This window comes from Lampetra fluviatilis, chromosome 61 (assembly GCF_964198595.1).
Source record: "Lampetra fluviatilis chromosome 61, kcLamFluv1.1, whole genome shotgun sequence".
Lineage (NCBI taxonomy): Eukaryota > Metazoa > Chordata > Hyperoartia > Petromyzontiformes > Petromyzontidae > Lampetra > Lampetra fluviatilis.
This window is the reverse complement of record NC_136335.1, coordinates 904556-932378: the sequence shown is the minus strand read 5'-3', so window position 1 is coordinate 932378 and position 27823 is coordinate 904556. Positions and strand designations below refer to the sequence as shown.

Here is a 27823-nt window from a genome sequence, read left to right as displayed (position 1 = left end):
GGCCGCCGGGAATATTCAACCAATCAGCGGCCGAGCTCGAGCCAACGTTGAGTTTGAATTGACCAATGGGAGCGGCGCAAGGAGGGCTCGGCCGTGCCGATGTTTTGGAGGCCGCGAGACGGCGGCGGCGGCGGCGTTGACGCAGCGGGCGGACGGCGCGCGACACATCATCATCACCACCACCACCGGGGTCGGTTAAATACGGTACCAGTTTGTGGCGGTCGGTGATGTTGTTTTGGCTGTTGCGTGGGATGTACCGTCGTGGAAGTTGCAACTGCCGCGTTGTGGATTGTAATTGTTCGAAGCGCAGCGCCTGCAATGTCTCGCTTCCGCTACTGCTGATGGAAGAGCGGCGGGGTGAGGGAGGGAAACGAAGACTCCGATTTGTAAACACAACGTTCTGGGGTGTTTGTTGCGGTGTGGTAATCATCGTCGTCTTCTTCATCAACATCATCGCGGTCTCGTCAGCACCACCACTATCATTAGTATCGGCCTCATCAAAAGCAATCGTTAAATCAGTTGCTGAAAAGGGCTTCCAGCATGCGAAGCGAAACGTCGGACATCATTTCGAAATCGTGTCAGGTTGCTATCATCATTTCTGCATCATCAGCAGCAGCACAATCTGTCGTCATAACCATCGGTGGATACAAATCGATGCAGTGAGCTCCTTTGTTGTTACTGTACAGGATGGTCCAGATGTCTTGCGATTTCACAATATTAACCGACCCCATAAACGTGTACCCTTTTTTCAATAAGCCTTTAAAATATATTTTTAGATTTAAAGCTTTCGTGACTGCAGGGATTCATATTCTTGGTTCTTTCGGTAAAGTCACGTAGAAGGGTAATAATAAAATAATACAAATATAAAACAATAACAATTCTCACGACGTTTCGATTACAACACAAGCAATCATCATCAGGTGTGAAATCCACAGCAAGAAAATTTGAAAAAATAAATATACAAAGTTTTTTGAGGAATCAATTGGGTGATGTGGAGGATGTGTCTGTGTGTATATATACTCTTAGTTCTTTCGGTAAAGTCACGTAGGTAAAAAATGAAATTAAAATTAACAAAAAAAATCACGACGTTTCGGAGGCAACACAAGCTTCCGTCTTCAGGTGAAACTGTGTGTGGGGGGGGGTCACAAGACATCTAGACCACTACAGTGCCGTGGTTATTCAGATAGATAGAAGCTGGCTTCACGTTGCTGGGGGATATGTTATTTTTATTGCAGCTTGAAGGTGGCTAGAGACGCGTTGCCATGGGGGTCACCCCCAGTCTGAGAAGTGCTTATCATGGGAAACCTTCTGTTTTTTCCAGTATCCAAAGGGCGATGAAAAATAAGAATAGGTTAAATTTTTATTTAAAGCTTTCGTGATTGCAGAGATTCATATTCTTGGTTCTTTCGGTAAAGTCACGTAGAAGGGAAATAATAAAATAATACAAATATCAAACAATACAATTTCTCACGACTTTTTTCAAATTGTCTTGCTGTGGATTTCACAGCTGATGACGATTGATTGTGTTGCAGTCGAAACGTCGTGAGAATTTGTATTGTTTTATATTTTTATTATTTCCCTTCTACGTGACTTTACCGAAAGAACCAACACTGGCACACGAGGGGGTGGGTGACCAGCACAACGCCCGGCCGCCTTTGTCTCCCCAGTGCTGATGTTGTTTACACACCGCACCAGGTACTCATTTGAGGCTGAGTCAACTTAGGGGATGCCCATGATCGGTTCAGATAATCGTCACCGGTGTTAGTTGTGAGTGGTTAGCGCATCGCGCTAACCACTGCACCACCGCTCCCCGCAGTAACAGCAGCAGCACGGTCATTTGCTTATTCGCTCACTCACCACACGGCAGGATAATCACGGCTAAGGGAGTCCTTCATCCAGCAGTGGATTGACCATGTATAACACATAGGCATTCACGGCCAACATTATCCATATTTGGGTTAGATTGCGTACGTACAAATGTGTCGTTAAACCCACTACCACCCGACATGGCCGGTTTCACGACACATTTATATCTACGCGACCTAACCCGCAAAAAAAAAAACCTCACGGATGGACCACGGTTTGATGTTCATGATGGTGACCGACCGCTTGCCTGTGGGCGTGTGTGCGTGCGACACCTACGCCTGGGTCTGATCAAAGGGGCGACGAAATCTGCACTTGACGTCGTTGAGGTCGTGGTCATCGCGTTGTTGTCGTTCTAACGTCAGCAGTGCGCTGGGGTAGTGTGAAGGCACGGTGATGTTTGCGGTCAGTCGCTTGCGGTGGCAATTTGTGTTGTTGTCGTAAGTGCTTGGAGGCTCCCTCCCGGTGATGGTGTTGTGTTGGTTGTTGCCGTTGGTGGTTTGCAATGTACACAGGCGCCTCGTGATGATGGTGATGTTGTTGGTGTTGGTTGTTGTTGTTAGTGGTGGTTTGCAGTGTGACAGGACCATAAGGATTCGCATGGGCTCCCCGTGATGGTGATGATGATGGTAATGATGGTGATGATTATACTTTTGTTGTGTTGGCTGTTGTTGGTTGTTGTCAGCAGTGCGGTAGGACCATGAAGATGCGCACGGGCTCCCGGGGATGGTGAAGATGGTGATGATGGTGAAGATGGCGATGATGATGATGTTGGTTGTTGTTGTTGTTGGTTGTTGTCGGTAGTGCGGCGGCAACATGAAGATGCGCACGGGCTCCCCGGGATGGTGAAGATGGCGATGATGATGTTGTTGGTTGTTGTTGGTTGTTGTCAGCAGTGCGGCAGGACCATGAAGATGCGCACGGGCTCCCCGCCGGTGCACGTGCACGTGGACGAAGACACGCCGGTGCACGTGCACCTCAAGAAGACGCGCAAGCCCCGCGTGGGAGCCGGCTCCGCGGAGGTGAGGGGCATGCGGCGGCTCCCGCATAGGGGCACGCGCATCAACAGTGTTGAGTCTATGGGCAGTGTTGAGTCTATGGGCAGTATGTATGTGTGTACGTTGAACTTCTTTCGCACTGTACGTAGCCGACCGTGCTAATCGGAGGTACAGTTTATTGTCGCGCCGTTTTTTTCTGCGTGTAATGTGTCGTGCTGTTGTGTTGTTGTTACAGGCTCACGTGTTGTGGTGGTGTTCTTGTTGTTATCGAGTTACTGTATCGGTTGTTGTTGTTGCGTGGTTGCTGCTCGATTGCAGGGACGAACCGTGGGGGGCGAGCGGGCGAGCGCACGGTCGACGCCGCGAGGACGGAGCCGCGGGCCGTGGATCCCACCCGGAAAAACCTCCGTGCGGGACAAGATGTACGCCTGGGAGGTGAGTCTCCCACACCTCCGATTAGCACGGTTGGTTACGTATGGTGCGAAAGAAGTTCAACGTACATACTCGCTGCCCATCGACTAAACCTACCCATAGACTCAACACTACACATAGACTCAACACTGCCCATAGACTCAACACTGTACATAGACTCAACACTACCCATAGACTCAACACTGCCCATAGACTCAACACTGCCCATAGACTCAACACTGCCCATAGACTCAACACTGCACATAGACTCAACACTGCCCATAGACTCAACACTGCCCATTGACTCAACACTACCCATAGACTCAACACTGCCCATAGACTCAACACTGCCCATAGACTCAACACTGCCCATAGACTCAACACTGCCCATAGACTCAACACTGCCCATAGACTCAACACTGCCCATAGACTCAACACTGCCCATAGACTCAACACTGCACATAGACTCAACACTACCCATAGACTCAACACTGCCCATAGACTCAACACTGCCCATAGACTCAACACTGCCCATAGACTCAACACTGCCCATAGACTCAACACTACCCATAGACTCAACACTGCCCATAGACTCAACACTTCCCATAGACTCAACACTGCCCATAGACTCAACACTACCCATAGACTCAACACTACCCATAAACTCAGCACTACCCATAGACTCAGCACTACCCATAGACTTAGCACTGCACCTCCGATTAGCACGGTTGGCCACATATACAGTGTGAAAGATCAACGTACATACGTATGTACATGTTGTTAATCAACGTGCGATTTGAGTATTTGGCTGCTATACATTTCCACGTGATAAGCCACTTCTTTGAGCTATCATTTGTGGCCTGGTCACTTCCGAAAAAGAGCTCTGCAGCTCAGTGGGCCTTGCCTGGTAAAATAAAAATTAGTTTGGTTTAGTTTGGAACGCGGTTGACGCGGTGAAATGAGACATGCAAACTCCAAATATACATCAGGCGTCAGGGTCAGGATCAAACCCACGACCTCCTGTATACCAGGTGAGGTAGTTAACATTTCACCACGGGGCGAGATGTTGACTAAACACCAGCTCGACTGCAATCGCCACACGCGGTGAGCGGATGTGGGGGGGGGGGTGGAGTTGGATCCTCTGTCCCTCGGCGCTTCGCCTCAGGGCCCCACGCACCGTCTGGAGATCTCTCCCCCGCGGGGCGCCGACGCGGGCGGCATGCGGCCCGGCCTGCACGTGAGCGACCTCACCACCACGGACGTTGCAGACGCTGCCCGGAGGGTGGAGGAGGAGGAGGGGGAGGAGGGGGATGGGGAGGCCGCGACGGCGTTTGAGAAGACGGTGGACGGACTGCTGGCGCAGGTCAGCTCCCTGCAGGCCCAGGTGACCGGCTCAACGGAGGCCCAGGCCACAGCACTGGTTAGGCCACGACGCTGAGTCCAGTCCATGCCACACCACTGGTTAGGCCACGACGCTGAGTCCAGTCCATGCCACAGCACTGGCTAGGCCACGACGCTGAGTCCAGTCCATGCCACAGCACTGGCTGGGTCACGACGCTGAGTCCAAGCCACATCACTCGCTGGGCCACGACGCTGAGTCGATGCCACATCACTGGTTGGGTCACTACGCTGAGTCCAAGCCACATCACTCGGTCCCGTAACCATTCTGTGTGTGCTTCCGCTGTGCCCAATCTCTGTTCCCACGCCCCGTGTGCTCTCCATGCCCCGTGTATCTGCACCCGTGTCCAAAAGACAAATGTGCAAAGTTGTACCAATTTTAGTCGCCCCGAAGGGACGATGGAATAAGTAGACACACAACCGTGGGTTTAACCGTCTCCGCGCTCCATGCGTCTCCACCCCACCCCCCCCGTCTCTCCGTTCTCGTGTCCCCCTCCGTCCCCGCGTCCCTCCGTGCGCCAGGTGGACCAGGAGCGGCGGGACCGCGCTCGGGAGCGGGCGGCGAGCGAGGGGGCCACGTGGCGCCAGCGTCGCCGCGCCGGGGGGGCGGCCGTGCCCCCCTCCCCAGGGGACGTCGACCTCTCGCCCCACGAGAGCGAGGGGCTGAGACGACGCAGCCTCGAGATGCACGCCGGGCCCGACGGGGACTCGGCGCGGTGCGTAGGGAACCGGTGCGGAGGCACGGGGGGGTAGGGTGGAGGGCGGGGATAAATGGGGGGCGGGGGAGGGAGGGGTGGGCACTTATGGGGCACCATGGTGGCGAGGTGTTGACTCCCTCTCCTGGTGTACACGAGGTCGTGGGTTTGATCCCGACCCTGACAACGCCTGCTGATGTATATTGGGAGTTGGCATGTTGTTTTCTCTTACCGTGGTCGCGTGGATTCTTCTCCGGGTCCTCCAGTTTTTCCACACGATGATAATCAACTTCGTTGAGCTATCGTTTCTGACCAAGTCATCCACCGTCTGTTATAGCTCGATGCGCCTTACTTGGTAAAATTAAAATAGTTATATTCAGTTTGCTTGTGGACTACTAAGAAAACTATGAAAAATTATTCACTCACCCAGCCACCAACTTACTCATTCACTCATTCGCTCTCAGTCCCACAAACGATACTCTATCCTGGCCGCTCGAGCACCACAGTGTTGAGTCTATGGGCAGTGTTGAGTCTATGGGTAGTGCTGAGTCTATGGATAGTGCTGAGTCTATGGGCAGTGTTGAGTCTATGGGCAGTGTTGAGTCTATGGGCAGTGCTGAGTCTATGGGCAGTGTTGAGTCTATGGGCAGTGCTGAGTCTATAGGCAGTGTTGAGTCTATGGGCAGTGTTAGTCTATGGGTAATGTTGAGTCTATGGGCAGTGTAGAGTCTATGGGTAGTGCTGAGTCTATGGGCAGTGTTGAGTCTATGGGCAGTGTTGAGTCTATGGGCAGTGTTGAGTCTACGTGCAGTGTTGAGTCTACGGGCAGTATGTGTGCAAGTTGATCTTCTCTCTCACCATTACGTAGCCAACTGCGCGGGGGAAGGACGACAAAGTCAACACAATGAGCAGTTGTGAAGGTTTTTGGAGATTCGGTGCGAGTGGCGTTGACGTTTGCGTCCTCGACGTCGGCGCGCAGGCTGCCTGCAGGCGGCGCCGATGGCCGTGACCGCCTGCTGGGCCAGCTGCTGGAGGCCGAGGCCGTGGGGGCGTCGGCGGCCAAGCAGGTGGCGGCCCTCCGGGACTTTGTGTCGCGCATGAGACACGTGAGCAGCGCAGCGTCGCGTCGCCGCCGCGACATCACCGTTGCGTCTTCGCCACCGCGACATCACCGCCGCCGCGTTACCGCCGTGTGGCTTTTGCGCGTTTTTGCTGAGCACCGCCTTCTCCTGGCAGAGCCACGGGTACGGCTCCTCGACGCCCACCCACGGGCAGAAGGGAGTTTCACAACAACAACATCATCGTCATCTGTGTGTGGCGATCCACCAACCCCCCCCTCTCGCCTTCACGGTGCCGGATCACAGGCCACTCCACGTCCATATACCACACCGTGTCGTCGTCGCGTTACTGCCGGGCGGTGGTGGTGGTGGTAGCTACGCTGCTCCTGCACGTGGCCTGTGGTCTGGCGCTGTGGAGGCAGCAGCAAGGGGTTGGTTGATCGCAGCACAGATTGGGTCGTGTGAAACTCCCTTCCCGTGGTCGGGCATCGATGAGGAGTTCCACCCTGACCGGCGCGTTTGTTGAGGCTGCAGGAGAAGGCTCTGAGCTGCTCGGACGTGAGCCGCATCACGCGCCACAAGGAGCTGCTCATGGAGAAGCTGGAGGAGTTTGAGGTCGCCAACAGAGCGCTGCGCAGGCTGCTTCGCAACGAGCACGCCAGCGGGGTGAGAGACTCGCGCCGCACACTCACACGGGGTGAGATGCGAGGTGGTGAGGCACCGGGGGGCAGGGGTGAGACGTGGGGGGTGAGACGCGCGGTGGGACGCGCATGGGGTGAGACGAGCGGTGAGACACGGGGTGAGACAAGCATAGGGTTAGATGGTAGGGTGAGACTTGGGGGTGAGACACGGGGGTGAGACACAGGGTGAGCCACGGGGGTGAGACACAGGTTGAGACACGCACGGGGTTAGATGGTAGGGTGAGATGTGGGGGTGAGACGGGCGGTGAGACACGGGGTGAGACACGGGGTGAGACGGGCGAGGAGACACGGGGTGAGACACGCACGGGGTAAGACGTGGGGGTGAGACGTGGGGGTGAGACGTGGGGGTGAGACACGCGCGGGGTGAGACGTGGGGGTGAGACGTGGGGGTGAGACGTGGGGGTGAGACGTGGGGTGAGACACGGGATGAGACGTGGGGTGAGACACTGGGTGAGACGGGCGAGGAGACACGAGGTGAGACACGCACGGGGTGAGATAGTAGGGTGAGACGTGGAGGTGAGACGCGGGGTGAGAAGGGGAGCGGCGGCGCAGCGGTAAGTTCCATCATGACAGTGCGCTGTTTTTGAGTTGTACGCCTTTTGGCGTCATCTGGTCCAACACCAATGGAGACTAGGCTCTAAGAAAAGCTGCTCCGGGTGTGGACCAATCAACTTCAAGGACAGTGCATACCATTATCATCATCAGAGTTGTTTCTTTTTGTTTGCATTTTGACTGCTTGTGTTGTGGTTATTGCAAACATGATGCCTTGTAAAAAAGGTGTCAGTTTTTGTACCAGTTTAAAGGGTAAAAACCTACTACTATATTTTGCCACTGGTAAAGGAGATGTATCATAGTCTGCGTGAGGCTACAGGGTGGGGGGGGGGGTGATCCTTCGTCTGTTTTGCAGCTCGACGTGACGCAGGTGATGGAGCAGCGCGACGTTCTGCTGCGGAAACTCACCCTGGCCGAGTCGGACAACGCGGTGAGCAACGCACCGGGGACACGTGAACAAGCGTGTCAAGACACGTGTACATCCTGTGTGTGTGTCAAGACACGTGTACGTCATGCGTGTGTCAAGACACGTGTACGTCCTGTGTGTGTGTGAAGACACGTATACATCCTGTGTGTGTCAAGACACGTGTACGTCCTGTGTGTGTGTCTGTCTGGGGGGAGCGGTGGTGTAGCGATTAGCGCTGCGCTGCGCTACGAACCCGGCGACCCGAGTTCGATTCCCGCTCACGGCTAACATCGGTGACGATTATCTGAACCGGTCCTGGGCCTTCCCTAGGTCGGCTCAGCCTCAAATGAGTGCCTGGTGCGGTGCGTAAAAACATCGCACTGGGGAAACAGAAGCGGGGGCGGGCGTGGTGCTCGCCACCAACCCCCTCGTGTGCCGTTCTGGCCTTCATAGCTGCTCGCTAACAGCTCTTGCCCCAACAGTCTGTCCGGGCTATACGGCGGATCTTTGTCTTTGTTTACGTCCTTGTGTCTGTCTGTCAATTAGTCTGTGTGTCTGCCTGTCTGTCCATCCGTCCACGTGTTTGTCTGCTTGTCCTCGTGTTTTTCAATCTGGCTCTGTATCTGTGTCCATCCGTTAATCCCTCCGCCCGTCCGCCGGTGTCTGTCCGCGTGTCTGCATCTCAGCGCCTCGCCACGCGGCTGCAGGAGCTGGAGAAGGAGCTAAGCCAAGCAGCTGTGCAGCTGCAGCTGGAGAAGGTGTGTGTGGGCCCTCTGTAAGAGTCTACAGGTCTCTGTGCGAGCCTATGGGTCTCTGTGAGTTTACGGGTCTCTCTGAGAGTCTATGGGTCTTTGTATGAGTCTACATGTCTCTGTGCGAGCCTATGGGTCTCTGTGAGTTTACGGGTCTTTCTGAGAGTCTATGGGTCTTTGTATGAGTCTACAGGTCTCTGTGCGAGCCTATGGGTCTCTGTGAGTTTACGGGTCTTTCTGAGAGTCTATGGGTCTTTGTATGAGTCTACAGGTCTCTGTGCGAGCCCATGGGTCTCTGTGAGTTTACGGGTCTCTGTGTGAGTCTTTGGGTCTTTGTATGAGTCTGCAGGTCTCTGTGAGAGCCTACGGGTCTCTGTGAGTTTACGGGCCTCTCTGAGAATCTATGGGTCTTTGTATGAGTCTACAGGTCTCTGTGAGAGTCTACGGGTCTCTGTGCGAGTCTGTGGGTCTCTGTGTAAGTCATTGATGACTGGGCTTAGATCATCAATTCGACTAATAATGATCACACTCTTAGCTCGTAGCGACTTGCCGGCGAGATTAAACGGAGATTAAACGGAGGCCGTCTGTCACCCGATGCTGCTCCCCACGCAGAGCGAGTGACCGGGTGCCTAATCTGGGTGTTTGCCGGGCTCGGGTTTAATGAGACGCGGTGCGCTCGGTCACCGGCTGCCAAGGAAATGTTTCTTCGTCCTCGGGGACCTCGTCCTCTGCCTTGCGTTCTTAATGGCGCCGCGGTGGCTATGGGCAGTGTTGAGTCTATGGGCAGTGTTGAGTCTATGGGCAGTGTTGAGTCTATGGGCAGTGTTGAGTCTATGGGCAGTGTTGAGTCTATGGGCAGTGTTGAGTCTATGGGCAGTGTTGAGTCTATGGGCAGTGTTGAGTCTATGGGCAGTGTTGAGTCTATGGATAGTGTTTAGTCTATGGGCAGTGTTGAGTCTATGGACAGTGTTGAGTCTATGGGCAGTGTTGAGTCTATGGACAGTGTTGAGTCTATGGACAGTGTTGAGTCTATGGGCAGTGTTGAGTCTATGGACAGTGTTGAGTCTATGGGCAGTGTTGAGTCTATGGGCAGTGTTGAGTCTATGGGCAGTGTTGAGTCTATGGGCAGTGTTGAGTCTATGGGCAGTGTTGAGTCTATGGGCAGTGTTGAGTCTATGGGCAGTGTTGAGTCTATGGGCAGTGTTGAGTCTATGGACAGTGTTGAGTCTATGGGCAGTGTTGAGTCTATGGACAGTGTTGAGTCTATGGGCAGTGTTGAGTCTATGGACAGTGTTGAGTCTATGGGCAGTGTTGAGTCTATGGGCAGTGTTGAGTCTATGGACAGTGTTGAGTCTATGGGCAGTGTTGAGTCTATGGACAGTGTTGAGTCTATGGACAGTGTTGAGTCTATGGGCAGTGTTGAGTCTATGGGCAGTGTTGAGTCTATGGACAGTGTTGAGTCTATGGGTAGTTTTGAGTCTATGGGTAGTGTTGAGTCTATGGGCAGTGTTGAGCCTATGGGTAGTGTTGAGTCTATGGGCAGTGTTGAGTCTATGGGCAGTGTTGAGTCTATGGGCAGTGTTGAGTCTATGGACAGTGTTGAGTCTATGGGCAGTGTTGAGTCTATGGGCAGTGTTGAGTCTATGGACAGTGTTGAGTCTATGGGTAGTTTTGAGTCTATGGGTAGTGTTGAGTCTATGGGCAGTGTTGAGCCTATGGGTAGTGTTGAGTCTATGGGCAGTGTTGAGTCTATGGGCAGCGTTAGTCTATGGGCAGTGTTGAGTCTATGGGCAGTGTACGTAGCCACCCGTGCTAATCGTGTTGTTGTTGTTGTTGCCAGGACTCGGCTCGCTCGGCCACCGACGCGTCTAAGGGCCTGGAGGTGACGCGCGCTCACCTCCAGGGACAGCTGCGCAGCAAGGAGGCCGACAACAACCGGGCCGCCACACACATACGGGTGTGTGCGGGTGTGCGTGTGCGCGTGTGTGTGCGGGTGTGCGCGTGTGTGTGCGTGTGTGCGCGGGTGTGCTTGCCCACGTGCGTGCGTGCGTTCACATGTTAACATCGCCACTGGGGAGGCAAAGGCGGCCGGGCGTGGTGCTGGCCGCCCACCCCCTCGTGTGCCGTGCCGGCCATCGTAGGCGCTGCTCGCTAACAGCACTCGTCCCAAACGGCATGTTAAGGCTACACGGGGAGGGCGGGAGGCTACACGGGGGACCTTTGCCTTTGCTCGGCGCAGGGGCTGGAGCGAGCGCTGGAGCAGCAGAGGCTGGAGGCGGAGGCGCTGGCGGAGGAGGTGGCTCGGGCTCGCGAGCGAGGGGAGACTGACAAGGAGGCGCTGAAGAAGGCGACGCGGGCGCTGAAGACACGGGCGCAGCGCGGGGAGGACGCGGCGCAGCAGCTGCACGCGGAGCTCCTGGACAAGGCAACGAGAGAGAGAGACAGAGAGAGAGACACAGACAGAGAGACACAGACAGAGAGAGCAACAGAGAGAGCAACAGAGAGAGACACAGAGAGAGAGACACAGAGAGAGAGTGAGACACAGAGAGGGACAGACAGAGAGAGAGACACAGAGAGAGACAGAGAGAGCGACACAGAGAGAGACAGATAGACAGAGACACAGTGAGAGAGACACAGTGAGAGAGACACAGAGAGAGAGACCGAGAGAGAGACACACTCTGGCAGCAACAACAACCGCCATTCGCCACTAAGTGGTGGTGACGTCACCACGACGCTTGTGCCAGGCCATATGCACCTTGAGGCCACGTGAAGTGTCGAACGCCCGCTGGCGTTCGACACTTCACAGGCACACACAGAGACACACGCACAGAGATACACAGACAGACACACACACACAGACACACACACAGATGGATTCCGAGAGACTCGGAGATACAAACAGACTCGCACACAGTGCAGCAGCTACCAGTGGAGCTCAACGTCAGCACCGGGGGAGACAAAGGTGGCCCGGCGTGGTGCTGGCCACCCACCCCCTCATAGGTGCGCCGTGCCGGCCTTCGTAGGTGACGCTCGCCAACGGCACTCGCCGCGGCTAGTCCGCTAACCCTTTCCCGTTCCGATGACGTGCACGGAAGAAAAGCTGAAATAAAATAAACGTGTCGATACCGAGGCTCCCACAAGGCCATGCGGGAGGGCGTGCGGCACAGTTTGGCTGCCAGCTACCGCAGAGTGGCGGCGGTCCCCGTGGTTCTCCGTGGCGAGTAACGACGTCGTTTAAAAACAGCGGCGCTGCTACTACTCCTCACCGAACAAAATGAACGCTGAGATTCGGCGGAGTAACGGGACCCAACCTACACCCTACGACCTACGGTTGTCCCGGAACACGGCAAAGGGTTAAAGGCTATGCACGGTGTGTGTGCGTGCCTGCGTGCGTGTGCGTGCGTGCGTGTGTGTGTGTGCCTGCGTGCGTGTGCCTGCGTGCGTGCGTGTGCCTGCGTGCGTGCGTGCGTGTGTGTGCGTGCGTGCGTGCGTGTGCGTGCGTGCGTGTGCCTGCGTGCGTGTGTGTGTGTGCGTGCGTGCGTGTGCCTGCGTGCGTGCGTGTGCCTGCGTGTGTGTGCGTGCGTGTGCCTGCGTGCGTGCGTGTGCCTGCGTGCGTGCGTGTGCCTGCGTGCGTGCGTGTGCCTGCGTGTGTGTGTGTGCGTGCGTGCGTGCGTGTGTGTGCGTGCGTGCGTGTGCCTGCGTGCGTGTGTGTGCGTGTGTGTGTGCGTGCGTGCGTGTGCCTGCCTGCGTGTGTGTGTGTGTGCGTGTGTGTGTGTGCGTGCATGCGTGTGCCTGCCTGCGTGCGTGTGTGTGTGCGTGTGTGCGCGGTGTTATCGAGCAGGAGGCGCAGCTGGCAGACACGCTGGCGTCGGCCGAGGCGTGGCGGTCGCGCAACGGGAAGCTCTCCAAGGAGAAGTCACAGCTGGAGATGGAGGTGGCGACGCTCGGCGAGTGAGTGCCTGGGTCCACTCCCCGCTCTCTCTGTCTCTCTCCATAGCAGCACAACCGCGTAAGCCCACTCAGTCGTACACAACAACAACAGCAGGCGGCACGACCGCGTAAACCCACAGAGTCGTACACAACAACAACAACAGCAGGTGGCACGACCACGTAAACCCACACCGTCGTACACAACAACAACAGCAGGCGGCACGACCCAGTCAACCCACTCAGTCGTACACAACAACAACAACAGGCAGCACGACCACATAAACCCGCACCGTCGTACACAACAACAACAACAACAGGCGGCACGACCACGTAAACCCGCACCGTCGTACACAACAACAACAACAACAGGTAGCACGACCACGTAAACCCACACAGTCGTACACAACAACAACAACAACAGGTAGCACGACCACGTAAACCCGCACCGTCGTACACAACAACAACAGGTAGCACGACCACGTAAACCCACACAGTCGTACACAACAACAACAACAACAGGCGGCACGACCACGTAAACCCGCACCGTCGTACACAACAACAACAACAACAGGCAGCACGACCACGTAAACCCGCACCGTCGTACACAACAACAACAACAACAGGCAGCACGACCACGTAAACCCGCACCGTCGTACACAACAACAACAGGTAGCACGACCACGTAAACCCGCACCGTCGTACACAAACCGTAGCTTAGTGGGGCTGGCGGGCCCCTCGGGGCCGGGGGCACGGTGCCAACCAATGGCGGCGAGGGGCACATGCGGGACGGGGTTTACACCCGCAGGTGATGGCCGCCCCCGCCGCTGCCGCCGTGTAAGACGAACCCAGAGGGCGTCGCGCTGCCCAGCTGCCGCTGTTTGTTCAGCATCCGGTGGCGGCGCACGCAGCCCGGGGGGGGGGGTCGGCGGGTGTTGGGCTGTCGCCGTGCCCCCCCCCTCCCCACCACCGTCACCCAGCCCGCATCGCCACTTCCACTGCCGCCGCGGTTTCTTTGTGGCCGCCCCCCCCCCCCCCGGTGTTTGTCGTCGCAATCACGGGGGCCGGCGTCGTCCCGGTTGTCGTCATCCCACCCGCACGGCTCGGGTGTCGGCCGCGTTGCGAGGAAATGGACGGGGCGGCCCACACGGGGGGGAGGGGGGGGGTGAAGGGGGGGATGAGGGGGAGGGGGCGACGAGGGTGGTGGGGGACGAAGGGGGGGGGGGGAATGAGGGAGGAGGGACGCGGGGGAGAGAGGTGGCCCGCATGGAGATAGTGGGGTGCCTCAAACGAGTGCCTGGTGCGGTGTGTAAACATCGCCACTGGGGAGACAAAGGCGGCCGGGCGTGTTGCTGGCCGCCCTCCCCATCGTGTGTCGTGGCGGCCCTCATAGGTGCTCGCTAACAGCACTTGCCCCAACAGTCTGTTGCAGGCTACACGGGGGATCTTTGTCTTCGTTGTGACCTGCAAGCGTGGTGGTTTGCACACCGCATGAGAGGAGTCCTCAACATTGAGTGGAGGAGGACTGAATGAACGAGCGAAGTTCGCAGGAACGGTCACCATGGCAGCAGCAGCAACGATAGAAGAGTGCAGAGAAGGCGTCGTGGTTCAATGCCATTAAACTGAATGAGCGATGCTGGTGTGTGTCTGCGTGCGTCTGCCTGTGTCTCTGCGTGTGTCTGTGCGTGTCTGCGCGTGTCTGTGTGTGTCTGCGCATGTCTGCGAGTGTCTGGTGTGTCTGCGTGTGTCTGCGTGTGTCTGCGTGTGTCTCTGCTTGTGTCTGTGCGTGTGTCTGTGCGTGTCTGCACGCTGCAGACGAGTGCTGGACGCGGAGCGGCAGGCCCGGGCGGCCGAGGAGCGAGCGCGGGCCGAGCGGGAGGCGAGCGCCGAGCGGCTCCACCGAGCCAACGGCGACGTGGCCGGCGCCCGGCTCCACGGGGAGCGCCTCAAGGTCACCCACCACACACGGCCGGCCAGGGATGGGGTGGGGGAGGGTCGAGGGTCAGAGGTTCGGCTGAGACGGGGGTTGTAGAAGTAGGGAATAAAAAAAATTGGCGAGCGTCGTGTGAATGCGAACGAAGCGGTACAAGCGAGACGGACCGCGGGGAAGGGGCGATCGAATCGCGAAGTGAGAAAGCGGTGACTTGTGGTTACCGCAATGCGCTACAAACCCTGCGACCCCGGTTCGTTTCCTGCCCGGGGGCTGTCATGGGTCGTGAGCGGTAACTGAAGCGGTCCTGGGGCCCCCCACCCTCTCCTCCACCATCAACGCGCTGCCCTTGAGGAGCCGGGTTAACCATCATGGGGGTGTGAAACCCGGACTTGAACCCAGGATCTCGGCAGATGCCTGCTCAGCCTCTCTGATCTCTAAACAATCTGGTGGTCTCGTCTCACCTTGTCTCACCATGCATCCCCGCGCTTCATGTCACCACGTCTCACCGCGTCTCCCTGCATCTCCCCGCGAGTCCCCGCATCTCCCCGCGTCTCACTGTGTGTTCCCGTGTCTCCTGCATGTCCCCCTGCGTCTCACCGCGTGTCCCCGCTTGTCCCCGTGCATCTTCCTGCGTCTCACCACGGCTCACTGTGTGCCCCCGTGTCTCGCCGCGTGTCCCCGCATCTCCCCGCGTCTCACTGCGTGTCCCTGTGTCTCACTGCGTGTCCCCCCGCGTGTCACCACAGGCGAGCCTCTCGGCTGTGGAGGAGAAGCTCCACTTTGCCGAGTCGGAGGTGCAGCAGCTGACGGCCACCATGAAGCAGTATGAGGGCCTGGTGGACGGATATAAGACCCAGGTGAGGGCGTCTCCCGTGCCAGCGCGCTGACCCAACACGCTGAGCCCAACGCGTTGAGCCAGTGAGCCGAGTCAGCGAGCCGAGCCAACGCCCGAGCGTGGCCTTGCATGGCTCCCTCCTGGCATCCCGAACCATGTGGTGATGGTAGCGGTGGGGCTGGCGGTGGTGAGGATGATTGAATATTTTGATGATGGTGGTGGTTGTTATCCGGACTGCTCTATTCGCCGGCATCTGTCTTCGATGGCAATGCAATTCTTCCGTCGCGTGTCCGGAACAAATTCCGACAGCCGTCGTCCGGCATCTTGCCGTGCACTTATCGTAGTTTTGTTGTGTACGGGAGCTTCGGGACGCTGCCGAGTGGTGGCGCGAGCGGAAGTCTGGACATGCAGTACCCTACTATGTACGTTGAACTTCTTTCGCACTGTACGTAGCCAACCACGCTAATCGGCAGTGCGGGGGAAGGACAACAAACTAAACACAAAAGCAGCCCGGTGTGTAGCTCCAGTGGTTTCTTAATATCGAAATGAAGAGCTTTCCAGACGGCCACAGAATCGCATCTGAAAGCACGCGATGCAATGTGTGAGTCCATGGGTTTCTGTGTGGTGAGTTTATAGGTCTCAAAGTATTTTGAACGTCTTTCGCACCATATGTAGCCCACCATGATTTAAAAGTGCATGGCTCCAGTGGCTTCCTGATATTGGAAGGAAGAACGTTCCAGACGGCCGCGGAAGCGCATTTAAAAGCGCGACGAAGCCACGACCGTGTTTGTTCGACGGCCGGCCAAAAGCCGCCACCGCCGCTGCCGCTGCGAGGACGGCCGGAGTTTGAGATGGGCGAGTTCCCGTGGTTCCATTTGTGGCAAAGCGCCTTGCGTGTGACGAGCACACCACGTCGTGCGGACGCCCCCCCCCCCCCGCCCCCCCACCTCGTCGTCGGCCCCCAGGTGACGAAGACTCGCGTGGAGGCCGACGAGTTCAAGGTGAAGCTGGACTTGGCGGAGAAGGAGAACCGGAGGCTTCGCGACGAGAGCGGCCGGGAGGCCGAGCAGGTGACCACGCAGAGCGAGAGCCGCTATAAAATGTTTGGGTTTTTTTGGCAGCAGACAAATACTCTGAACGCGTGACGTAAATTCTAAATGTGGAGGGAAACAGCGGAGGAGTAAAATCCACACGACCACGGGGAGAGAGAGAGACACGCAAACTCCAAATACACAGCAGGTGTCAGGGTCAAACCCACGACCTCCTGTGTACCAGGGGAGGTAGTTAACATCTGCTAGCCACCGTGATGATAGAGAGAGAGACACGCAAACTCCAAATATACAGCAGCAAGCGTCAGGGTCAGGATCGAACCCACGACATCCTGTACACCAGGCGAGGTAGTTAAAATCTTACCATGGGGAGAGAGACACCGCAAACTCCAAATATACAGCAGGCATAATGGTTGGGATGGAACCCACGACCTCCTGTACACCAGGCGAGGTAGTTAATATCTCCTAGCCACCGTGATGATGATGAGAGAGAGAGACACGCCAACTACAAATATACAGCAGCAGGCGTCAGAGTCGGGATGGAACCCACGCCCTCCTGCACACCAGGCGGGGTAGTTAACATCTAGCCACCGTGGCACCCTTCATCTCATCTCGGCCCCCTGTCGACCTCCGTCATCACCGATGGCCACCCTCTCCGTGCGTGCGTGCCGCGTGTACGTGTCTCCATGGCCACGAGAAGATGTGGTGCTCCCCCGAACCGCGGCTTGTCCCAGCCGGAGCCGCTGTATCTCTGTGTGTATCTACGTGTGTGTGTGTGTATCTCTATGTGTAGTGTATGTGTGTGTGTATCTCTCTATGTAATCTTTGTGCGCGTGTCTAAGTGCAATGTCTGTGCGTGTGTGTCTCAGTGTGATGTGTGTCTAAGTGTAATGTGTATGTGTGTGTCGAAGTGTAATGTCTGTGCGTGTGCGACTCAGTGTGATGTGTGTCTAAGTGTAATGTGTATGTGTGTGTCTAAGTGTAATGTCTGTGCGTGTGCGTCTCAGTGTGATGTGTGTCTAAGTGTAATGTGTATGTGTGTGTCTAAGTGTAATGTGTGTGCGTCTCAGTGTGATGTGTGTCTAAGTGTAATATGTGTGCGTGTGTGTCTAAGTGTAATGTCTTTGCGTGTGCGTCTCAGTGTGATGTGTGTCTTAAGTGTAATGTGTGTGTGTCTAAGTGTAATGTCTGCGCGTGCGTCTCTACGACGGCGTCTGCGTGTAGATGCGGCGCTCGGTGGAGTCGCGTCTCTCCCAGCTGGAGCCGCTGCCCGAGATGCTGAAGGCCGCTGAGCTGCGTCTGCGCGACAGCGAGGCCACGCTGGCCACCGCGCACAGGAGGGAGGCCGAGCAGGCGTCCAGCCTGGCCGAGGCTCGCCTCAAGGTCCGTGTGTGTGTGTGCGTACGCGTGTGTGTGTGTGTGTGTACGCGTGTGTGTGTGTGTGTACGCGTGTGTGTGTGTGTACGCGTGTGTGTGTGTGTGTACGCGTGTGTGTGTGTGTGTGTACGCGTGTGTGTGTGTGTATGCGTGTGTGTGTGTGTGTACGCGTGTGTGTGTGTGTACGCGTGTGTGTGTGTGTGTAAGCGTGTGTGTGTCTATGCTGGGTCATGTAGCCCGCATGCCCAGCCACCGCATTGCTAAACAGCTTTTGTTCGGCCGGATAGAGGGGGCTAGACGGACGCGGCACGGGCTAGAGAAGAGATGGAGTGACGTGGTACAGGAGGATGTGGAGCTCAGTGGACTTGCCGATGACTGGTACCAGCGGGTGTCAAGATCGGCCTCTGTGGAGGAGGCTCGTGAAGGACGCTGCTACTGGGCAGTTGGAGGCAGTCGCCCTCCAACAACAACCGAGGGCGGAGGAGCAACGCTCACAACAACGAGTGGAGAGCCGGGTGGATAAAAGAGCAATTTGGCACAGTAGGGGGCACAGGTGGTGCATCGGCCAGTCATCTCGGTCATCTCAGTCGGTCGACCCATGGCACTTGGGTCTGTCCCGTGACCTCCTGCCAGCGGGCGTTCGACACTTCACGTGGCCTTAACGTGTATATAGCCTGGCACAGGCGCCATGGTGATGTCACCGCCACTTAGTGGTGAATGACGGTTGTTGTTGTTGTGTGTGTGTGCATGTGTGTAAACGGGGTTTGATTCCCGCTCACGGCCAACACTGGTGACGATTATCGTAACTGTTCCTGAGGCCTCCACTAAAGGCCGATCTCGGCCGTGAATGAACATCCATTGCAGCTTGTAAACGTCGGCGCTCGGCCGGTGATAGGTGGACGAAGGCGCGTGGTGCCAGCCACCCCCTTGTGCGCCGTAGCGGTCTTTGTGGGTGCCGCTCGCGAACGGCACTTGCCCCGACAGCGTGCGTAGGCTACGCGGGTGACCTTTGTCTCTTGTCTGTGCGGTGGGGGGGCGGCCGGTGCAGGCGGAGCAGCAGGCGCTGCAGCTGGAGTCTGTGCGGGAGAGCGCGGCATCGCTGCAGGAGGTGAATCACGAACTGCAGCTCAAGACCGACGCCTTGCAGAGGTTAACCAGCGCCGTCACGCACGCGCACACGCACACGGCAACGTCACACGCACACGGCAACGGCACGCGTACAGAGAGAGACGCAATCTCCAAATATACAGCAGCAGGTGTCAGGGTCGGGATCGAACCCACGACCTCCTGTATACCAGGCGAGGTAGTTAACATCTCACCACGGAGAGAGAGACACCGCAAACTCCAAATATACAGCAGGCATAATGGTTGGGATCGAACCCACGACCTCCTGTACACAAGGCGAGGTAGTTAACATCTCCTAGCCACCATGATGATGATGAGAGAGAGACACGCAAAATCCAAGTATGCAGCATGCGTCAGGGTCGGGATCGAACCCACGACCGCCTGTACACCAGGCGAGGTAGTCAACATCTCCTAGCCACCGTGAAGATGACGAGAGAGAGAGACACACACACACGTGGTAACGTCACGCACACGGCAACATCACACGCGCCCGCACGGCAACGTCACACACAGCCAGCCCCATCACGCGCAAAAGGCGGCTGGCCCCGTGGCTGCCGGCCACACCACCACCTCGTGGGTGGTGCGCCGCGCCGGCCTTGAGGGGTCCCACTGCGCGAACGGCGCTTGCCCCAAAAGCCGGCGGGAGGTCACGCGGTCGGGGTGGGGGCCTCTTTATCTTTGTGTCTTTGTGTCTTTGTGTCTTTGTGTCTCTGTGTCTTTGTGTCTCTGTGTCTTTGTGTCTTTGTGTCTCTGTGTCTTTGTGTCTCTGTGTCTTTGTGTCTCTGTGTCTTTGTGTCTCTGTGTCTCTGTGTCTTTGTGTCTCTGTGTCTTTGTGTCTCTGTGTCTCTGTGTAGACGCGTGGAGGGCGCGGAGCAGCAGAGCCGCGAGCTGGCGCAGGCCGTGGCCCAGCGGGAGGAGGCGCTGGCGCTGGAGCGGCTGCGCGGAGAGGAGAGGGCGCGCGACGTGGCGGCGCTGTCTCGCCAGCTGGAGCTTGCGCTCGACGACGCTCGCAGACAGGTGGGTGGGCACGGGCGGGGGGCACGGGCGAGGGGCATGGGTGGGGGGCACAGGTGGGGGGCACGGGTGGGGGGCACGGGTGGGGGGCACGGGCGGGGGGCACAGGTGGGGGGCATGGGTGGGGGGCACGGGCGGGAAGGGGGGTGCAGGGTGGGGGGCACGGGCTCCCGTATTAGTTAACATCATTTTTATAATAATAATAATAATAATAATAGGGTTTTCCCCCTTTTTTCTGGCAACAAAACTGAAACCTTTTTGCAAGGAATCATGTGTGCATTATGACCACAATACTTGTGGTCAAAATGCAAACAAAAAACACACTATATTCTTGGTTCTTTCGGTAAAGTCACGTAGTAGGGAAATAATAAAATAATACAAATATAAAACAAAAACAATTCTCACGACGTTTCGACTGCAACACAAGCAATCATCATCAGGTGTGAAATCCACAGCAATAAAATTTGAAAAAAAAACACACTGATAATATGATGGCATTGTCCTTGAAACTGATTGATCCACACCTTTCTTTTAAGCCTCGTCTCAATTGGTGCTAGACCAGAGGACGCCAAAAGGCGTACAGCTCAAAGACAATGCACTCATCATCTTTGACTGCGTAGTTCGTGAAGCTTTCCATGGCTCTACCGGAGGAATTTCCATCTGGTACGGATACCAAGGGAGGATAATTGATGCCCGGGTGCGGTGAAGGGATGGCTCCCTATTGGTCAACCGTGTTATGTATGCCGTTGATCTGGTGATTGCTGCTCGCTCAGAGGAGGAGTTGGAGGTGCTACAGCTGAACCTAGGGTGTGCCACTAAGAGGTGGGGTCTTACCATCAGTTCCACCAAAACTAAGAACCTGCCTGGGTATTTTGTGCCATCAAACATTCCACCCCCTCAGCCCCCATTGGTGTTGGAGCAGTTGTGGAGAGAGTGGAGAGTTTTTCCATACCTGGGCATTGTGCTTATGACCAGCTCCGGTTTAACGGCAGAAGTCTCACTCCAAATCAGTCTACGTAACGCTGTGTGGAAGGTACCTGGTCTGTCACTCCACACGAAGCTTCGGATCTCCTTGGCCACAGTCATGCCCTCCCTTCTCTACGCTTGCGAAACGTGGACCCCCCTAATGGAGCATCTTCGCCAGTTTTAAACATTTAGGCTGGCCTGCCTACGATCCATCCTGGGTTGACCCAGGCTGGATTGTGTGAGGAGTTCACAAATCCTTGAAAGAAAGTTCCATCAGTGAACTCCTCCGGCAAGCAAGCCCGCATGCCCAGCCATCACATGCCTAAACAGCTTTTGTTTGGCCGGATAGAGGGGCCTAAACAGGTGCGGCACGGGCTAGAGAAGAGATGGAGTGATGTGGTACACTAGGATGTGGAGCTGAGTGGACTTGCCGATGATTGGTACCAGCGGTGTCAAGATCGGCCTCTGTAGAGGACACAACTGAGCAACAATGGAGGGCAGAGGAGCGATGCTCACAACAACGAGCGGAGCGCCGGGCGGCTAAAACACAGGAAGTTGGCACAGAAGGGGGCACAGATGGTGCATCTTCCGGTCATCTCAGTCAATCGACCCATGGCATCTGGGCCTGTCCTGTGACCTCCAGCCAGCTGGCGTTCGACACTTCACGTGGCCTTAAAGTGCACTAGGCCTGGCACGAGCGCCGTGGTGATGTCACCGAAAATTAGTGGCGATTGGCAGTTGTTGTCAACGTATCACTGTAATGTGTCACTGTGTGTCACTTTGTGTGACTGTGTGTGTCACTGTGTGTAGCGGGGAGCAGTAGTGTAGCGGTTAGCGCGCTGCGCTATGAACCCAGTGACGGCTATCTGAACCGGTCCTGGGCCTCTCCTAGGTCGACTCGGCCTCAAATGAGCACCTGGTGCGGTGTGTAAACATCGCCACTGCGGAGACGAAGGCGGCTGGGCGTGGTGTTGGCCACCCACCCCCTCGTGTGCCGTTGCGGCCTTCATAGGTGCTCGCTAACAGCACTTGTCCCAACAGTCTGTTAAGGCTATATGGGGGATCTTAGTCTTGTGTGTTACTGTGTGTGTGTCACTGTGTGTGTGTGTGTGTTACTGTGTATGTGTGTATCACTGTGTGTGTCACTGTGTGTGTGCGTGTGTTGCTGTCACCCCAGGTGGAGCAGGCTCGTGAGCGAGCGCAGGGCAAGGAGCGCGCCGCCCAGGCCAAGGCTCTGGAGCTGGAGGCTCAGCTGAGCCGCACTCGCGCAGAGGCCGCACAGCTGCGTCGCGCCAAGGACGACGTGAGGAGCCACGCCACACGCACGCACACACGCTCACACACACGTACACACACGAGCGCACACACACATATGCTCACACACACACGCTCGCACACACACACGCACACACACACGCTTGCACACGCACACACACGCACACACACGCACACACACACGCTCGCACTCACGCACACACGCACACACAAAGAGAAGAGCCTAGTCTTCGTTTGCAGCCACAGGCGAGGCAGCTTCCACACAGCTGTTTCTTACGCAGCCAACGAGAAGATAATGCCACTTGACAGATTCGAAGTGCCATCTCCGCCGCCAACCCGGAGCTCGTCGTGTGCGCGCTGCCCCGAATTATGGGAACTGCTCCACTCTCTCCACAACCGCCCCATTGCAGCAACGAGTGAAAGACAAAGATAACCACCTCCCCGTATAGCCTTAACAGACTGTAGGGGCAAGTGCTGTTAGCGAGTAGCAGCGCCTACGAAGGCCGGCGCTGTGGCACACGAGGGGGGTGCGTGGCCAGCAACACGTCCGGCCGTAGGGCCGGCGATTTGGTTAAACGGCTCCGAGCTGGGAGTAGTGAGCCGCAAAACTCTTATTTAAAACGATGAACTACTGTTTATTTTACCAGGTAAGGCCGCACCTGGCCATCACGATGGATAGCTCAACGAAGTGGGAAAAACCGGAGGGTTTGGAGAAAAAATCCACGCGACCACAACAGGGAGAGAGAGAGAGAGAGACACGCAAACTCCAAATACACAGCAGGGGTCAGGATCAAACCCACGACCTCCTGTGTACCAGGCGAGGTAGTTAACATCTCCTAGCCACCGTGATGATGATGAGAGAGAGAGACACGCAATCTCAAAATATACAGCAGCAGCAGGCGTCAGGGTCGGGATCGAACCTACGACCTCCTGCACACCAGGCGAGGGAGTTAACATCTCCTCGCCAGAATATGGCCCTTAGCAGTAATCGCAGGTAGCAAATGCTCGTGAACACGGTCGCACAAGCCAGGTGCTACGACAGACCGCTTTGTGTCCCGTAGTAATAATGTTATTGCAACAACAACAGCAGGAATAAGAATGATGATGATGATGATGATGCCGTGTGTTTACACGGTAGCGTCATTCATGCAGGCGCATCGCACAGCGACGCAGAGCAATCCGTAGCACACGAGAGGTGCATAGAGATTAAGGATGCCTCGGTATGTATGTACGTTGTACTGCACGTAGCCAACCGTGCTAATTGGACGTGCAGTGTTGAGTCTATGGGCAGTGTTGAGTCTATGGGTAGTGTTGAGTCTATGGGCAGTGTTAGTCTATGGGCGGTGTTGAGTCTATGGGCGGTGTTGAGTCTATGGGTAGTGTTGAGTCTATGGGCAGTGTTGAGTCTATGGGTAGTGTTGAGTCTATGGGCAGTGTTAGTCTATGGGCGGTGTTGAGTCTATGGGCGGTGTTGAGTCTATGGGTAGTGTTGAGTCTATGGGCAGTGTTGAGTCTATGGGCAGTGTTGAGTCTATGGGCAGTGTTGAGTCTATGGGCAGTGTTGAGTCTATGGGCAGTGTTGAGTCTATGGGCAGTGTTAGTCTATGGGCAGTGTTAGTCTATGGGCAGTGTGGATGTATGTTGAACTTATTTTGCACCCTACGTAGCCAACCACGCTCATGAGAGGTACGGGGGAAGGCCAACAAAGGTAGGAAACCGGAGCACCCATAGAAAACCCACGTGCTTTGCGTAGGGGGCAGCACTCAACGCATTACAAATGGGACAGATGGAGATTTCTCCACGTTTCGCTGTCCCGGCGTCTCCTGGGTTGTCTCCGGGGTCTCCGGGATCCTCCTCCCACACGAACCGTCTATTACTCGTGGAGCTCACGGGCCACGCAACCCCAATGTGGCACCGGCAGCAGCAGCAGCAGCGGCAGCGGCACCCTCTTGGGACTCGGCGAAACTCTCCTCCGTTCACAATTGGAGCCGTTTGTTATTCTACGAAGCGGCTGCATCTGTCGCCGTGCGGTCAACATTACCGACGGTGCCGCGTCGCCGCAGTGACGTCCCCAGCCCACGTGACGCCAGCGGCAGCGCCTGCCGGATGTTGTTACGCTCTGGCTTCCGTGATTGTTCCGTGTTTGCACTGTGCACCGGTTTTGCGGATATGAGCAGCCGGTGTTCGCCACAAAGACAAAGGTTCCCCCCCACGCCGTGTAGCCTTACCAGACTTTTGGGGCAGGCGCTGTTCGCGAGTAGCAGCGCCTCACGAAGGCCGGCACGGCACACGAAGGGGGTGGGTGGCCAGCACCACGCCCGGCCGGCCGCCTTTGTCTCCCCAGTGGCGATGTTTACTACACGCCGCAACAGGTGCTCATTTGAGGCCGATTCGACATTGGCGAGGCCCCAGGACCGGTTCAGATTATTGTTACTGGCATTGGTTGGCCATGAGCGGGAATCGAACTCGGGTCGCCGGGTTCGTAGCGCAGCGCGCTAACAGCTGCTCCACCGCTCCCCGCTCACAACAACAACCGCCGCCGTTCACCACCGAGCGGCGGTGACGTCACCACGGCGCTTGTGCCATGCTGGGTGCACTCGCACGCGTGAACGCGGCGCAGAACAAACTCCGCGGCACGTCCCTTTGCAGTAGTTGATCGTGTAAATGCCTCCACGGTGAGAAGCCATTTCCTTTGAGCTATCATTGCGTGTGGCCACGTCGCTTGTTAAAGAGAGCTATGCAGCTTAGTGGAGCCTTTAGCTGGTAGATATAAAATAGTTTATGGCTGTTTTACACACCGCACGAGGTACTCATTTGACTAGGAGGGGCCCAGGACCAGTTCAGATAATCGAAATCGGGTCGCCTGGTTCGTAGCACAGCGCACGACACGCTACACTACCGCATATACACAACACACACAGACACAGGCAAATTAAGATCAACAGACAAATATCCCCCCTGTAGCCTTGAACAGAATCGTGGTATGAGCGCTCTCAGCGAGCAGCGCCTATGAAGGCCGGCACAGCGTTGTGGGCCTTACCTACGTTAAACAAGAATTGTTTACACCATTGGAACCTCATTTGCCAGTAGAAAAATATGATAATTGTTTTTTTACCCTTCTATCTGGCAACAAAACTGACACCTTTTTTACAAGGAGTCATGTTTGCATAGACCACAATACCTGCAGTCGTAATGCACCTTTTGGCGTCATCTGGTCCAACACCATGTGAGACTAGGCTCTAAGGAAAGCTGTCTCGGGTGTGGACCAATCAACTTCAAGGACAGTGCATATAATATCAGAGTTATGTTTTTGTTTGCATTATGACTGCAGGTATTGTGGTCTATGCAAACATGACTCCTTGTAAAAAAGGTGTCAGTTTTGTTGCCAGATAAAAGGGTAAAAAACCAATTATCAAGAATTGTTTAGTTTACTTTCATACTTTAATTTGCCGTTTGTAAATCGTGAACAGTTCCATAGTTTAGATCCCCCGGTGCCGCGAGATCGCGTAGCGTCACACGCGCGGACGCCCCACGGCTCTCAAGGCGCGGTAACAGACGGCTGCCCCCCGCCGCCCCCCCCCCCCCAGGCGGAGCGTCGGCACGCGAGCCGCCTGCAGGACCTGCGCGACCGCCTGGAGCAGTCTGAGACGACGAACCGCAGCATGCAGAGCTACGTGCACTTCCTCAAGACCTCCTACGCCAACGTGTTCGGCGACGCGGCGCCGCTCGCCAGCTCGCCCGTGCGGGCACGCTCGCCCGTGTGACGGTGCCGCCGGTCCCCCCCCTGACCCGTGGCGACTTCGCACCGGAACGCTCAATCGTTGAAAAACTTTTTTTTTTTTACACGTATATTTCGGTTTTCCACTGCACAACCGAGCCGTGCCGGGGCCATGCTGAGCCGGCCCGACGCGGCAACGGGATGATGCGTCCTCACCGCGTACCGACCGGCTTGGCGCGCGGTGAAACGAGCGGACACGCGTGTGGGTGACGCGGTGAACGAGCGGAGATGACCGTGGGCGACACGGTGACACGTCCTCACCACGTACCGACTGACATCACACACGCGGTGAGCGACGGAGACGCGCGTGGCACTTATTGGGGTTTGGTTCTGGCTCTGCCCGGCAAGCAGCCAGTGGATAACCACCCGTGGCGTGACCGTGCCGGCTCGGCTAGGATGTGGCCAGCGGAGAATCGGTCACGGTTGGAGCGATCGGGACAAACGGAATTTGAACCAAAGCACGGGGAGAACAGCAAATTTGTAAAAAGGAAGGAAAACAGAATGGAATGAAATGCAGCAAAATGCGCCGCTTATCGGATAAAGGTTTTGTAATAACAACGACATTTATAGAGCGATTTTCATCAAGGATCTCGAAGCGCTGTACATGACACAGTAACAGCAGACACTGGGCATGAAAATAATATTATAAATACATTAAAAAAATAATTCCCTAAATTAGCTGAAAGTTGTATAAGCAGAAGCTTGTTAAATTTAGGTTTGTAGGCGCAATTCAAAAATGTCCAAAGACTCTCTCTTGATACCTCGTGGAAGAGCGTTCCATCGCCTGGTGGCTACACGGGGAACATCTCCGTGGCCCACAGACCGACAGCTTTGACCTGGGAAGTCAGAGAGAAGATCTGCATCCCCAGATCTTAGGGAACTTGAGGCAACACATGGGGGTTGAGCCATGTCAATGATGTAGGGCAGAGGTCGCAACCGGGTACCCGATACCCGTACCCTACCCGATACCCGGCTACCCGTACCCTGGTGCGGCCGGGTACTGGTACGGGTAGGCCGTGAGTCACTGGTGAGTCACCGTTTGTCACTCATTTCCCAACGTCTTGTCTCTTCTCACAATTCAAGCTCCTAGAATCAACCCACCCGCGCCTGCAACATGGCTTCATCCCAGAGGTCGCAATCGGGTACCCGATACCCGTACCCTACCTGATACCCGGCTACCCGTACCCGGCCGGGTACGGGTACCCGTTTGCGACCCTGGTGCGGCCGGGTACGGGTACAGGTAAGGAATCAAAACCCGTTTGCGACCTCTGGCCTGGGGCACGATGGTTGATTGCTTTGTATATATGTCTGGCCAGATGGTATGCTTTGGTTTCAATATATTTAATCTAGTATCTACTCCGTTTTCAATATGTTTATATATGTTTTTTTACCGTCACGCGTGTTGCTTGATCACTGTGGTTCTAACCTCTGTGGGTATTTGACGCTTCCGCCGTTGTACTTGATGTGAATACAGTGAGTGGTGGTTCCTGTTACACCCAGGCCTGACTCGGGTCGTGTGCCGTACTTCGTAAAAGTCCGCGACTTCACTTTGCGTGGCCTGACGCTTCACTCCCTACAACTTGGAATCTGCCCGCAAACTTCTGTAATTGCCGGCGAAACGAATTGTAAATGCCGTGGTGGGTTTTATCTCCGGTATAAGAATAGGTTTCACGCTTCCTGGCAATAAAACATCTGTGCTAAGATGTTCAA

The 27823-nt window shown here is 56.0% G+C and overlaps 1 protein-coding gene across 5 annotated transcripts; it reads left to right on the top strand.

Annotated features, from left to right (window-relative positions):
- Positions 1 to 84: 84 nt before the first annotated feature.
- LOC144951289 (outer dense fiber protein 2-like) lies at positions 85 to 27823 on the top strand. 5 transcript variants are annotated; one of them, XM_078881481.1, is made up of 20 exons: positions 85 to 190; positions 2757 to 2885; positions 3180 to 3296; positions 4438 to 4656; positions 5193 to 5386; positions 6345 to 6471; positions 6958 to 7089; positions 8032 to 8106; positions 8769 to 8840; positions 10675 to 10791; positions 11074 to 11259; positions 12676 to 12785; positions 14577 to 14712; positions 15441 to 15551; positions 16495 to 16599; positions 17803 to 17961; positions 19004 to 19104; positions 19935 to 20097; positions 22238 to 22363; positions 25923 to 27823. In XM_078881481.1, exons 2-20 carry the CDS (start codon positions 2772 to 2774, stop codon positions 26097 to 26099), a joined length of 2541 nt encoding a protein of 846 aa, XP_078737607.1. In that variant the 5' UTR covers positions 85 to 190; positions 2757 to 2771; the 3' UTR covers positions 26100 to 27823. The 5 variants fall into 5 exon arrangements, with proteins under 5 accessions (XP_078737607.1, XP_078737604.1, XP_078737605.1 ...); XM_078881478.1 differs by having other exon boundaries at positions 85 to 204; positions 2760 to 2885; XM_078881479.1 differs by having other exon boundaries at positions 85 to 204; positions 4438 to 4635.

What these genes read in the sequence shown, in the direction of transcription:
- LOC144951289 (XM_078881477.1), top strand. Translation starts at nt 100, where the DNA reads ATGTTTTGGAGGCCGCGAGACGGCGGCGGCGGCGGCGTTGACGCAGCG. An exon ending in CCCGACGGGGACTCGGCGCG is followed by an intron (nt 5,387 to 6,344) that starts GTGCGTAGGGAA and finishes GTCGGCGCGCAG; the next exon opens with GCTGCCTGCAGGCGGCGCCG. An exon ending in TTGTGTCGCGCATGAGACAC is followed by an intron (nt 6,472 to 6,957) that starts GTGAGCAGCGCA and finishes TTGAGGCTGCAG; the next exon opens with GAGAAGGCTCTGAGCTGCTC.